The 13,792-nt window shown below is 41.3% G+C and overlaps 2 protein-coding genes across 5 annotated transcripts in view; one reads left to right on the top strand and one right to left on the bottom strand.

The window, feature by feature from the left end:
- The window catches only part of Nacp60e (Na channel protein 60E), a 398,987-nt gene extending 386,310 nt beyond the window's left edge, over nucleotides 1-12,677 (top strand). For 2 of the 4 annotated variants that reach the window (XM_064049043.1, XM_064049040.1), the window contains 14 exons: nucleotides 4,463-4,637; nucleotides 5,138-5,259; nucleotides 5,309-5,486; nucleotides 5,545-5,851; nucleotides 5,900-6,215; nucleotides 7,321-7,596; nucleotides 7,644-7,748; nucleotides 7,796-7,987; nucleotides 8,035-8,323; nucleotides 8,378-8,571; nucleotides 8,618-9,093; nucleotides 9,145-9,364; nucleotides 9,418-9,557; nucleotides 9,780-12,677. In XM_064049043.1, coding sequence (XP_063905113.1) covers nucleotides 4,463-4,637; nucleotides 5,138-5,259; nucleotides 5,309-5,486; nucleotides 5,545-5,851; nucleotides 5,900-6,215; nucleotides 7,321-7,596; nucleotides 7,644-7,748; nucleotides 7,796-7,987; nucleotides 8,035-8,323; nucleotides 8,378-8,571; nucleotides 8,618-9,093; nucleotides 9,145-9,364; nucleotides 9,418-9,557; nucleotides 9,780-10,620 — 3,831 coding nt within the window. In that variant the 3' untranslated portion in view covers nucleotides 10,621-12,677. The remainder of the gene's footprint in view (nucleotides 1-4,462; nucleotides 4,638-5,137; nucleotides 5,260-5,308; nucleotides 5,487-5,544; nucleotides 5,852-5,899; nucleotides 6,216-7,320; nucleotides 7,597-7,643; nucleotides 7,749-7,795; nucleotides 7,988-8,034; nucleotides 8,324-8,377; nucleotides 8,572-8,617; nucleotides 9,094-9,144; nucleotides 9,365-9,417; nucleotides 9,558-9,779) is intronic. The other 2 variants (XM_064049044.1, XM_064049041.1) reach the window with 2 other exon arrangements.
- A 101-nt stretch (nucleotides 12,678-12,778) lies between these two features.
- Nucleotides 12,779-13,615, bottom strand: LOC135124170 (NADH dehydrogenase [ubiquinone] iron-sulfur protein 4, mitochondrial). Its single transcript, XM_064049052.1, has 4 exons — nucleotides 13,466-13,615; nucleotides 13,253-13,418; nucleotides 13,032-13,207; nucleotides 12,779-12,984 (listed from the first exon to the last, which is right to left on the bottom strand). Exons 1-4 carry the CDS (start codon nucleotides 13,519-13,521, stop codon nucleotides 12,804-12,806), a joined length of 579 nt encoding a protein of 192 aa, XP_063905122.1. The 5' UTR covers nucleotides 13,522-13,615; the 3' UTR covers nucleotides 12,779-12,803.
- Between the last annotated feature and the right edge of the window lie 177 nt (nucleotides 13,616-13,792).

Genomic DNA, 13,792 nt, shown 5'->3' with positions numbered 1-13,792 from the left:
TGCTTGTTGTAGTAGGCAGCGATAATCTTCTAATCCCTCAAAATTTGTTTACCTGTGGTCTTGGCGGCATATCTTCTATTACTGTTTTCTTTTTGATTTGTCACATTTGATGACGTTTTCATATTGGAGATTTGTTCACTCGTTTCCTTTAGAATGTCTTTTGTTTCGCACATATTTTTTGTATTTGTTTCAAGTCAAGAGTAAAATTATGTTCATTAACACCTAGTTCATAAAAAAATGCAGTAACATATCTTTGCAACATGTCATGGCAAAGCGCCTCACTTTCAAAAACAATCACCGTAAGTTCTTCAAAATCAGTGGGAGTATCTTCAGTAATTAATGGCGGTATTTCCAGCTTATCTGAAAAAACTGTTGTTGTTATTTACGTACAGTTATCAAAAACAACAGAAGCATGTAAAAATTAAAATGATTACTTCATTAGAATTATATTAACTTACCTAGTGTAAATACAACCCACACTGAATGGCACAATTTTCACAAAACTGCGTTAAAAGTGAAGTGTGTTACGGATTCACGAGAAAGGTTCGGTGGTTGTGAACCAAATGGCCAAATGGAATTCGACAGCTTCACTGTGAGTGTGAAGTGCAATAACCATAAATACGGAAAAAAGGGATCGTCCGACTCATATACAAACCAAACCAACAAAAGTCCGACTGCACCCCCCAAACATCTGGTGGATAGTAAATGCAGAAGTTGAGCGTTATTTTTTCATTAGATGAAATAAATTTAATAAAATCAAAATTAACCACTCTCTAATTTTTTTGCTACCCATCATCGCTTTATAAACGTCTTTATAAAATCAAAATTCGACGAATGAACTCTTCAAAACCTTGTCCCGTTACAGGGACAATGGGCAAAGAATTTTTATGGCTTTGTTTGTGTCGTTGGGTCTTCCCTATATTACCCCAGATCTTTAAGGTGACCAGACGTTCCGATTTGATCGGAACTGTACCGAATTCAATACTCTAATTCCGATTTCAAATTTCGTCCAATAAAGGTTCCGATTAAAACATTCGTTCCGTGAATGTTCCGATTTCTATAAATCTGATAAGAATAAAGATAAATAGTCGGATAAATCACTAATTTTCATGAATAGTAATTTTATTTTGTCAAAAATTGGGAACAAAACTTGTATCGATACGGTTGTCAGCACTGTTTTAAATGTCAGCAGATGTCAGTACTGTTAGTATATTACAACTAAAAATTTTCAAAGCAGTTATATATCAGATTACGATGGAAATGGAAACTAATGTTCCGATTTCGGACTTTTGAAATCTGGTCACCTTACAGATGTTCTATTTATAATTTTGCCAAGCAGGTACTTACAAAATAAAATTTGTAAGTGAACAAGTTTACAGAAATAATTCTTAGAAATTATTACAATGAAAAAAACTTGTCTTTGGTGTATTTCTAATAAAGCCGTTGTATTTTTCCCTCTGAATATAATTATTAATTAAGCATTACGAACTCACTGACGAAGGTCACTTTTTAAAGAATACGACGACCCACATCGAATTGACCATATAATCTTTAACAATAAATTTCAAATAATACCATAGTGGTTTTTTTTAAATTCTGATAAGGTGTTGTAAAACTATTTCTGTTTCTGTCTTCATTCCAGATACTGTATTTACGTGGGCAAAGGATGCCGTACGTGGGATTTTAGGGGCGGAAACGTATACCTGCTTAAATACTGTAAATACAGTGGTCTCGAACGAAGACAACAACAGAAACATACCCGATATATTGGTTATTTTTAGAGAGCGGATTTTATGAAATTTGCATATCCGTTATTTTTTGCATATAAGTCTTGATATTTAATATGTGAACGAATCATGCTAATTAAAAATGAATACAGCTATAAAAAAATTGCATATTTGCATATATTTGCCTTCTGCTGCATATTTCACGTAACGGGTGCATATTTTGCATTTTTGTCAATTTTTGTGCTACTTTGAAAAAAAAATGCATCGGCATTTTTCTATAAAAACGAAATTTCATGAATCATATTGCAACTATTGTCCTGAGCTTCAAATAACTGGGAAAGGTTTGGGTTTTATGGTAGTTTGGAGACACCACTGGATGTTAAGCCATCCTTCCAGGTAAATTCGTGTCCTAATTACTTTTGGAAATACCGTTCATTTCAATATTTTTGTTCGTTACTTAAGTGTATTACTGGTATGTTTTATGGTGGTCGAAGGGACGTTATCCTATTATTTTTCATCGTGAGTTTGCATTTAAGTATTTAAAGCGATAGAGATGTGTGTCAATATGTAGATAACTCAAATTAATTTATGAATTAAACCTTTTCCTGAACTTATTCTTCAAGAAGGAACTGTGTTTTGTTGTGCCTGCTCTAATCCGATAAGTATTTTTACATCTGTGGACGCAGTACGCAGTTTTTCTATTTACAAATACATACTTTAGAATCACCGGAAAAATTTTTGTTAGAATATTTCGAAAAATATTTAAAAATAAATTGTTACCAACATAGTAATTAAATAGTCGATTACTACTATTTTTTAATTCGTTCTGTTTACCTATATTTATTTTTTAGTATAAGAAAATTATCTTAAAAAATGTCATTTATTTGTCAGTGAGATCTAATTAAACACTTTGCAATGTGATTTATGTATTTTTTGTAATAAAAGGTAAGGTGTTTTTGCAATTTGTAAATAGATTTAGTTCGCTTTTTTTTATTTTTGGAGCATATGTAACTGCATATCTCTGCATATATTAAGAAAGCTATTGCATATTTGCATAAATTTGATGCATGTCATATGATCATATTTCCCAAAATTTTGCTGCATATTTTCCGCTCTCTAATCATTATACATACACTCTATTACCGACATTAAAAAAAGTCTACACTATTTCGTCATATCTGCTGCTTTATTATCAGTTTTCAGTTAGCTACATATTGGATATGAAATTAAGTGAATTTTTTGAATAAATAATAATTTAAAGATCAACCACGAACATACTCAATTATAATTATACATTATACATTACCAGTTTATTTTAGAGCCCAAGATTACATTGGAAAAATCTAAACTTTTGAAAATTTTATGTTAAACAGATATACCTATAACTGAGTGCGAAAGTCAATACACAAAACTCGATGATCAATTATTGTTTCGTATTCAAATTATTATTTATTTTCCTTACGATCAAAGTGAAGAAATTATTTAATTCATTTTTATTTAAGAACGATATCGCTGACCTTGAAATAGATTAGTTTTTCAATTTCGATTTTTTTCTTTGTCTTGCTTTTGTTGCCGATCAACATATTTTGCATTAGAATTAATAAAATAATGAAATATATCATTTTATTTTTCGAGGTCATTTCAAAATTCTGTATATGTATAATTGTTCCTTTTTGGCAGTGACGCATAGGCAGAGGTTAAAAAATAATGTCTCATTACTAGTCTTAATTCGTATTACCTGTTAGATGGGACATTTTTTAATTCTGATCATAAACTATGTGCATTAAGTCTCTTGTTCTGTTTTATAAAGCGCAGGTCGTTATGGACGTATAAAAATAAAATTATAAATAAATATAATTACAGGAAATATAATATGAAAAAAAAAATAAGAGCAACTCACTATTGGCGTCATCTGCTTATACAAGATTTAAGACAGGGAAGAAGTTTCTTTTTTTAAGACTCAGCTGCTTTTGTTTATGAATATACTATTTACTTGCAACACAAACATAAATAATAAATATAAATTAGAGCTATATAATACTTGATATGTATGTTTTTAAATGTTTTTTGCTGTTGCCCTGTCAGAAACGTTAATTTTCGATTTAACATGCCATTTTGTAAAATGAACTGAAAAACACTTTACATAATTAACTAATAAAAATAAAACATTCCGAAGCATGTATATATATATTAATCAGATATCTAGCAACTACAGTTAACATTACTTATTGGTTACATAACCGGAGTACTCCATTGTGATGTTATATAGCTTACGTTCCAGGTGTATCGTTAAGACATAATCATGCGATGTACTTATTGTTCTTTTGTGAGTACGTACCTGTCACGTCAACATCACAACTGTGTTTACTGGGAAGTACCTGTAACTTAGGTCACCACCAGACCCCAAAATTTTACCCATTACGTAGGTTAACCACGGAAACATGCATTTTCACTGTATCAAAAGTTAACCCACTCGACACCTACAAGGTTCGGCAAGCACACGGTCAAAAACACCCGATTCAGTTGTGGTTCATAGACAGTACTGTTCAACAAATTAACCTAAGTATAATTAAACTTTAAATGGCAGCACTGATCATGAACCGCCAGGGACCGACAATAGTTTTTCTGAAATTCTGTGCCCGACACCACAAAACGATAGAACTTTTGAGCAATTCAACAGAATGCATGTGTACTTTAACCCCCGCGCTAAATCTAAAGACCGTGCTGTTAAACAGGAAGTCGGCGATGCGTCGAAACTAGCTCAGAGTTTTGAAAGGATCCGCGACCTGGTGCGAAAAAGGCGCCAGCAGCGCATCCAGGAACAAAAACAAAACGAGAACAACTCCCGACTGGAGCAGATAGTCAGAGAGGTGATGCAGAGGCGAGCCGAAGAAGAAGCTTTCAAAACAGGTGAGGCTTCGGTTACTTAAGCCGACGTTTATTAAACGCCATGAATTAGTCATTCGGGAACAAAAGCGGGAATTAGCATTTCTGCGATCAAAGGCGAGGTCCGGGATAATTCAGAAATTTAATGAAGGCCTACTAAAGCGTGCGGATAGTCGGCATTCAATTGTGTAATCTCCGGTCTAGATGTCCCGATTATATCCGAGCGTGTGGCTCTTTTTGGGCGCTCGATTCGCAGATAAGAGCGTGAAAAACCTGCGTTTATGTCGTTGGAGTTAAAATCATCTCCGGCCGTTATAACGAGCTTGAAGGCTCCATTTGCATGATTTCGTTATCCTTTTTACACTCGGTAGAGCCGACTATCGATTTGTATGATAAAGTCTGGAGCGACGGTAATTGCACGATGGACGCTATGATCCGGCAGATTTATGCGCGAATCTCTCCACTAACCTGTTGACAAAATTTATTATCTTGGCTCGAACTCAACGCGCTCTTTCTTCCCTCAGGCGTGACGACGAAAGCTGTACAACAGACAGTGGTCGGGTTTCCGCGCGACAAGCGCAGCTACCAGGAAGCCATGAATCGACCCATCTCCATCATAAGTTACGACCACCCACCGGACTATCAGGTGAGGACTTGTCGTGGCGCGAGCGTCTCAAGCACCGGCTCTCTTCCAGACAATACAAGAAGGGGAAAACGAGGGCAAATACTCTAAGAGGTATTCGACGTTGATTAACGGCAACTCGGAGGAGAGCGACAGCGCTGAGAGAGCGCAACTACTCGAGAACAAAAAGACTGACGTTAGGTTGCTGCAGAACATGTCGTCGGGCCGGGGGACGACGACTGACAGCAAAGGTAGCAGCCGGACGCGCGATTGGCGCAGTCGGTAGGATTCGGTCTCGATTTGTTTCAGACGACAACACCGAAAGCGTGGAGATGAAGAACATCGACAGGGGGACTTCAGCAGACACGGAGCACGACGAAGAGTCCGCCTTGTGTCCTGATTCCAGCAAGAACTGCAACACCAAGAGCGACCACAACGACGAGGACAGCCAGCAACCGTGGCAGACTCTGGTCTCGTACGTGGACGAGCTGACGGTCGGCGGTCGCCGGAACTCCAAGGGACAGTACATCGACGGCATGGGCAGCTTCCCGATGTTCGGTCACAAGAAGCCGCCGAGGACGCCGCCAAACTGTTTTCCCCAGCATTGTTACCAGCAGTAAATGCAGTACCCTGGCGATTTCCCCAACTCATTTCGGCTTTTCAGGTGTGCTTGTTTCAACGCTTGCATTAACACCAGAGTGGGCAAGAAATGGACCATGGTGCGAACTATGGTGTTACGCGTGGTGGATACGCCGAGTTTCGAGTGGTTTATTCTAGTGCTAATTTTCGCGTCTAGTGTGACTCTGTGCTTCGAAGACATTCATTTGGACGAAAATCCCGACTTGAAGTCGGTGCTGTACTGGACGAATCTTGCGTTTTCGGTTATTTTTATCATCGAAATGTTTTTGAAGTGGATCGCGTTGGGGTTTCACAAGTATTTTACCAGCTTCTGGACGCTGCTGGATTTTTTAATCGTTTTTGTAAGTATTGTTGTCTGTCAGTTAGACGTAAAATGTCACACGAAGATACGAGATCGCGACAACCTCAAACCGAATGTTTGGTTTCGAAGCTGCTGAACTTCTGCAAAACGCCGTTGGGTTGTTTGAGAGCATGGCAACTTGTTTTTGGTATCACGTGTATGATTTTGTTACATACAAGACAGGTTTTGCTGATGATTACGCTGAGTGTATTTCTTGGTACTTTAATATGGTTGGTGTTGCACGTTATAGCCATCGAGTTCCTGTTTGGACAAATTATCTTCGATGTAGCTTGTTGTGTTGCGTATTTAACCGTCATGATTCTGTACTTTGTACAATCACCAGGACCAGAAGCACACGACACAGTCACTTGGATTACACCTGCAATCATTGTAATCATAACCGGTATTCTCTATGGGTTTAGTATCAAAGTTTCCTATACAATATTTCGAAACTAGACAATAAGATAGATGTACGTTTATTATGAATAAAGAACGACAGACTCACTGTCAAATTGACATGTTGTACAAAATAGTATGATAAAACCGGCATTAAAACCTTTACAGATACGAGAACAAAGCCAATCAGGACCCCTTCAAATCCAAGAACCACGTCGCAACTGCAGAAAACGATTTATAAACCAACTAGTAAAGCTGATAACACTTCGCGAGATACTCAAATTCCTAGAAATCGTGACAAGTATTTGTGCCATCATTTATTTCCCCAAGAAACATTTTTTAAACATGTTACCCATCATCTCGTTAATTGGTACCCTGCTGTGGCTCGTTCTGCATATCTCGAACAACAATCTGACTCTTCCGGAACTTATTTTTACTTGTACTTGTTTTATACTGTACTGTGTAGCGACTGCCACCGAATTTGTACTCCACCCTTCTCTCAGTAGGTGGGTACGTCTGATTGGAATTTCGGCCAGTACTGTCTACGGGGCAGACGCCGTCTGGTTACTCGTGGACTACAGAAACGAAATACGAAGCAACAGATGATTTTGTACCCTTTTAGAAATAATAAAACCTAAAACAAGACCCCTTTTTGTCTCTTTTACGACGATGATCATAATCGGAATTTCACTCTAACGATGATCTTTCAGGTCTCCCTCTTCAGTCTATTAATCGAAGAAAACGAAAATTTGCGCGTTTTGCGTTCGCTGCGAACCCTTCGTGCCCTTCGACCTTTACGCGCCATTAGTCGATGGCAAGGCATGAGGATCGTAGTGAATGCCTTGATGTACGCAATACCCAGCATCTTCAACGTATTACTAGTGTGTCTAGTCTTTTGGCTGATTTTCTCCATCATGGGTGTACAGTTTTTCCGGGGGAAATTCTACAAATGCCTGGACGAAAACGATGAGCTCGTAACCGTAGATGTAAGAACAACGATTACTTTAGGCCTGAATTAACCCCGACGTTCTAGATTGTAAATACACGCCAAGACTGTTTAGATCGCAACTATACTTGGATCAACTCGAAAATATCCTTCGATCACGTAGGGATAGCGTACCTCGCTTTGTTCCAAGTGGTAAGTGTTGCCCTAACTGAAGAAGTGTTTTGATTTTCGCCTTCAAGGCCACGTTCGAGGGGTGGATGGAAGTGATGGCGGACGCCGTCGACGCTCGAGGGGTGGATCTCCAGCCACAGCGTGAAGCTAACCTCTACGCCTACATCTACTTCGTTATTTTCATAGTGTGCGGTTCTTTTTTTACGTTGAATCTGTTCATTGGAGTCATCATCGACAACTTCAACATGTTGAAGAAGAAGGTATGTCGCCGAATGGTGGACTGACTTGATTTAATCGCTTGTTTTAGTACGAAGGTGGCGTGCTGGAGATGTTCCTCACCGAGAGCCAGAAGCACTATTACACGGCCATGAAGAAACTCGGTCGGAAAAAACCCCAGAAGGTCATCAAGCGACCCATGAACCAGTTTCTGGCCATGTTCTACGACCTGTCGAACTCGCGTAGGTTCGAAATTGCAATATTCGTGTTGATTTTCCTCAACATGTTGTCGATGGGGATCGAGCATTACAATCAGCCCCACGCTGTGTTCTTTATTTTAGAAGTTAGTAACGCGTTCTTCACTACAGTATTCGGTTTAGGTAACGAAACGAAAGTGACTTGGTTCGTCCCGATCTCACGCTAGTGATTTGCAGAGGCCATCGTCAAGATTATAGGTCTAAGGTATCACTACTTCACGGTTCCGTGGAATGTGTTCGATTTTTTACTAGTGCTGGCTTCCATTCTCGGCATCCTGATGGAAGACATCATGATTGACTTCCCCGTGTCGCCGACCCTGCTCCGAGTGGTCAGGGTGTTCAGGATAGGGCGCATCCTGCGCTTGATCAAGGTCAGCGACCTCACCCTCTCCTTCCTCGATTAACAGACAATTGCAGGCCGCCAAGGGCATCCGGAAGCTCCTCTTCGCTCTCGTCGTGTCCCTGCCGGCCCTCTTCAACATCGGCGCCCTCTTGGCCCTCATCACCTTCATCTACGCCATCATCGGAATGTTCCTCTTCGGCCACGTCAAGCAGCAGGGCGCCCTCGACGACATGGTCAACTTCCAAACGTTCGGAAGGTCGATGCATCTGCTCTTCAGACTGATCACCTCGGCGGGATGGAACGACGTGCTGGAATCCCTGATGATCGAGCCCCCGGACTGCAACCCCACGTTCAGGAACCAGTCGAACGGCGACTGCGGCTACCCCCTCCTGTCCATCATCTACTTCACCAGCTTCATCATCATCAACTACATGATCGTCATCAACATGTACATAGCTATTATCCTCGAGAACTTCAACCAGGCCCACCAGGAGGAAGAGATCGGGATCGTCGAGGACGACCTCGAGATGTTCTACATACGGTGGAGCAAGTACGTAGTGGGAATAGTCGGGGGGTGGTTTTACGTTTGCGTTTCCCGCAGATACGATCCTCACGCTACTCAGTTTATCCGGTTTTCGCAACTCTCCGACTTCATCGCTTCTTTAGATCCTCCCTTAGGCATTTCGAAACCCAACACGGTAGCGCTAGTGAGCTTCAATTTGCCCATCGCCAAGGGCAATAAGATACATTGTTTAGATATTCTACACGCGTTAGTTAAGCACGTGCTTGGGCACGTGGAAGAGACTGATAACTTTAGACAGGTGAGTGGAGACGAGCGGGGAGTAGTGAGATGAACGAAAATTATGTGTTCCAGTTGCAAGAGCAAATGGATATCAAATTCAAGAAGCAGTTCCCGACTAGGAAGGAACTGGAGATTGTTTCCTCCACGAGGATATGGAAGCGCCAGGATAAGGCCGCAAGGCTGATTCAGAAGTCGTTCCGGGATTACATCAAGTGAGTGTTTTTACGCATCATAATCGAGTCCGTTGAACGAATGGCTACTTTTATGTTTTACCGCTTTAGTTTTCCGTTTTTTAACACATGTATAGATAGCGAAGCCGACTTCATTCTCGGGCACCATTTTTTTAAGCACTTCAGGGTGAGTGGTTCCGGTGGTGGGTTCAATTGGAGGAAAGACGTGGTAGTGGTGGATTTTGATTGTTTTTGTGTCCGCAGGCGCAAGCGCGAGCGCGAGCGCGTCCAGGAGGAGGTGGACGAGATGACGCAGACGTCGTCGCCGGGCGGTGGCTGGCAGGGCCGCCTGTCCGCTTTCCTTCATGTCCATCGAGGGAGTCGCGCCTCTTCTCGCAAGTCCTCTAGGGCCTCTGACGCGAGCGACCTCAGCGAGCTGGGCGGTCCGTGGTTGAACTTGCCGCTGTTGTTGCTCTCGAGCGCCACCAACATGGACCCAGAGGAGCTGGATTTGAGCCGCGACGCCGCCGATGTCCACATCAAGGTGAGCGAGGCCACGCCGGAGGCGACGACGCCCGCCTCCGACAAGCCGGCGCCGCGCCGCCGCAGCATCTACAACTTCCCGTTCTTCCTCCGGCACCAGGACGCCGTCGAGACGCCGGACGAGACGGCGTCGCCGCCGCCGGCCAAGCGGTCGTCGGCGCAGTCGCTGCACCCGGCCATGGCCGAGGAGGCGAAGCCGAAGCGGGGCAGCATCATCCGGAGGAAGCGGGTAGGTTCGGTCAAGGCGAGGACGACGGGGGGCGGCGGGGCCGCGGCCGCCCACCGCCCCGACTCGGAGCCGTTAAACAGTGCGGACGTTAGTATTTTAGTGACGGAGGCCTCGCCAGAAGCACCCATCCTTAAGCCGCCTCTGCAAAGACAACAGAGCGAGGCGACGGTGGTTCAAGTGTTAGTTCATAGGGAGAGTGAGGAGTACAATCAGGACGATGACGCGGAGGCGGCGCCTAAGATTGAGGTGACGCCCGGCGACTCGGGGACGGCCGAGGCGGCGGCGGCTGCAGGGCCGGACTGTACGATTAACGTTAACACCACAGATAGCTGATCTGAACTCGCACACACCGAACTATTGCAATAATTTTTAACGTAGGGTTAGGGCGGGGGCGGGACGGACGCCAGCGGGGGCGGGGATCCTGAAACCGGAAAACAACAATCTCCACGCGAGTTTTTTTCTTAATGCAGAGGGTGTTTACTTCGAGCTTGTTTTTTATTTATGAAGATAAATTGCTGTAATCTTCTGATACACTTACGGCGCACATTCCGGAACAAATTACAGAAAATCAAGGAAAATCGAAAGTCGTTTTATATCGGAGAAGATAAATTAAGTTAATGCACTAAATTTTCAGAATTTAGCTAAATTCTCTCTATGCACAAGATAATAATGAGTTTCAAATCAAAAAATAAAAAATTTTCGTCATCACAAATTTCGAAAATTTCTTATGCGGACAATCAATTTGAGGTTCCATCGTGGTCTTCCCTAGGTATGTTTGAGTATGATGAGGGATTCTTTATGACATTAATTGACAAATGAATTTAATTTTAATTATGACCAGGATTAAGATGATGAATTTCCAATTAAAAAATCTAGATTTATTTTCTAGGGAACTGCATACAGGAAATATGGTAAGCTACACAGCGCGATGCAAAAAAAGTCGTCTAGAAACCGTTGAAATTTAATGTTAAAAAATTATGTTGGCAACACTACCGCGTTCCTTGCGGTGCCAACATTATCATTTTAAAAATAAATTTCACGGTCTACTAGACGACTTTTTCGATCATCTAGGTTTTTTTTTTGTCAGATTGGAATCTAGGGTAACGATTTGTTGATGTATAGGAAGGCCAGATTCAGGCATGTGTGGGTGAATGGTGAGTAACGAGGGGTGGGTTTAATTTGTGGTGGTTTGTTTAATGGTGAATTATCCGAGCTCCACGCGACGTCCGCCTAGCCCCCGCAACTTTTTTATTTGAAACAATTAGAAGTTAATTTTTTAAGGTTATTGTAAAAAGAAAATGATAAAGCGAATTAATTCTAATTCAGATGCTTTGGGCATATTGTACATAAAAAGAAAAACCAACAAAAATGCATTTTTGTAGATAGCGCATAAATCGAGTGATTTTGAATTTTTTTGATCAAACAGTTTGTATAGCTAAGAAACTTAATCAATAACTTAACGTACAGGTTATTCTTAAGTCAATTACTTAAACTATGACTATATCTCAACAAGAGACATCGTACAATCAGTAGGAAGAATAGCATCTAGATTAAGGGATAAATAAAAAAATAATTAGCATGATATTTTCGTTGGCGTTATTTTATTAAAACTAGACGAGAGTTGATGTAAATATATGTTGACAATATGATTGTACATTACTCAAAGGCCTACACAAAAAGACTACAGTTTTGTACGCCTTCGCGGCCCCCATCGAACCCCTTTTCTTCTCTCATCACATATCAGCCTGTAGAAACATTCCTTCTGTACATAGCCGTTGGATGGGGGCCGAGAACGCACCAACACATTGTTACGAGATTTAAATAGGGTTAACTGCTACTCTCAGTTGTTTAGTGCACCCAGACCCACCGATTTCAACTCCTCGCACTTTTAGTTGAGACGAAACTTGTTCTTCCTAAAATTCTTCTTTGACGAATTCCAAATTCCGCTTTTGTTCGCTTGACTTGACAAAATTGAGCTAATCAGGGGGCCAGACGTGTGCATTGAAACAGTAGTGTACATACTGACGTAGAGAATAACTAGTCTGTCTTTGCTTGGAAATAAATTATAAATTGTTTACATGAATTCTTCTTCCTTATTACGCAAAGAGGTTTTATTCATTGTGATATTGTGCATCTAGAGGGGTCCCCACGGGAGGACAACTCCTCCCGTTGCGACTTTCATAAATTGTTACAAATTGTATTGTTGCATTTTATGAGGCAGATTTAAATAAAGTTTATTGCCAAAATATTTAATAAATGTATATAATCGCCAAAGTTATGGGGCTGCGTGCTCGGAATTGCGTCCCGGCACGCAGCTTTTGCTGTTTTGTTAGCTATTTATATTGCTAGTGATAACGTTTACCTAGATTGCCTTCATCAGATATTTTAAATATCATTGTTAATTTTAATATAGTAGCGGAAACACTAGAGTAGACTTGTGTACAAATCTTTAAATTGTCAAAGTTATAGCTTTTAAATTAATAAAACCAGATTAATCAAACCCGGCTTTAATTCAACTACTTCGTAGATACACGCGTACGCTTATTCCACGAAAAATTAACCCCATACGACTTAGGTTTGAACGGTTTCTCAAACGAACTCTCCTGGATGTACCACTCCCAACCATTTTTCTCACAATGTCGGATGGCTTCCTCCTTCGAGCTAAACTGAACTTTCATATTGGACAAGGGGTCGCCGCTAAGACACACCTTCATTAACTGCTCGCTAAACACCGCCAAACTCACCTGGAGCACCACCCCATCAACGGGTTCTCCCACCTTTCACGGGTGTCAAAATCCATCTCCCAGTGACCTGTATTGTCAGTGCCACTTTGCATAGCATTCTTAGCTGGTTCATAAATGCGCACCAAGCGCCCCTTCACGTGTTCTTCAGGCTGCCCGGTTATGGGGGCCACGTTGCTCTAAAAACGACACTAAGTGTCTCAAAGTCACAAAACTAGTCTTACTTGAGCATCGACTGTTATGTAACCCTGCAAACGTTTGCGCTGCTCGATTTCCTCAGGGTTCAAAAGGGCCGTGTCGTGAGTGATCTGAGGGGCTTCTTTTTGCTTGACGGCCTTAGACACGTCGTCGCTAAGTCGACTTGATGTTGTTGAAAGACTAGCAATAGACCTAGAAAGTGAGGTTATAAGAACTGAAGTAACGAATAAGAGCAGCACCATTTTAGATTGGGGCACTTTTTGAGTGCCCCCGAACGAAGGAGGAGTGATGCCATAGGCGTACGAGGCTCTTATTCAACAATAAATAATTTACAAGGGACAGTCGTTCTTATGTCAGCTGTCACCTGTCACTCGCAGAGTACCAACCCATTTAATTTTTTTTTTTTATTATTGTAAAATTGGCCTTTTCACATCGCCTAATTTAATAGAAATGTATTTTTAACACCAACCCTAGACTCATATTACGAAAAAGAACTTTAGTAAATTTTTAACACCAATCCGACGATACGCCACTTTTGCTAAAATCAGTGACCCTCAACATAGTCT

Source organism: Zophobas morio, unplaced genomic scaffold (assembly GCF_036711695.1).
Source record: "Zophobas morio isolate AGI-343-1 ecotype UQ-CSIRO unplaced genomic scaffold, CSIRO_AGI_Zmor_V1 ptg000007l, whole genome shotgun sequence".
Classification (NCBI taxonomy): domain Eukaryota; kingdom Metazoa; phylum Arthropoda; class Insecta; order Coleoptera; family Tenebrionidae; genus Zophobas; species Zophobas morio.
Note: the sequence above shows the minus strand (reverse complement) of the source record. Positions and strands in the feature narration are given on the sequence as shown.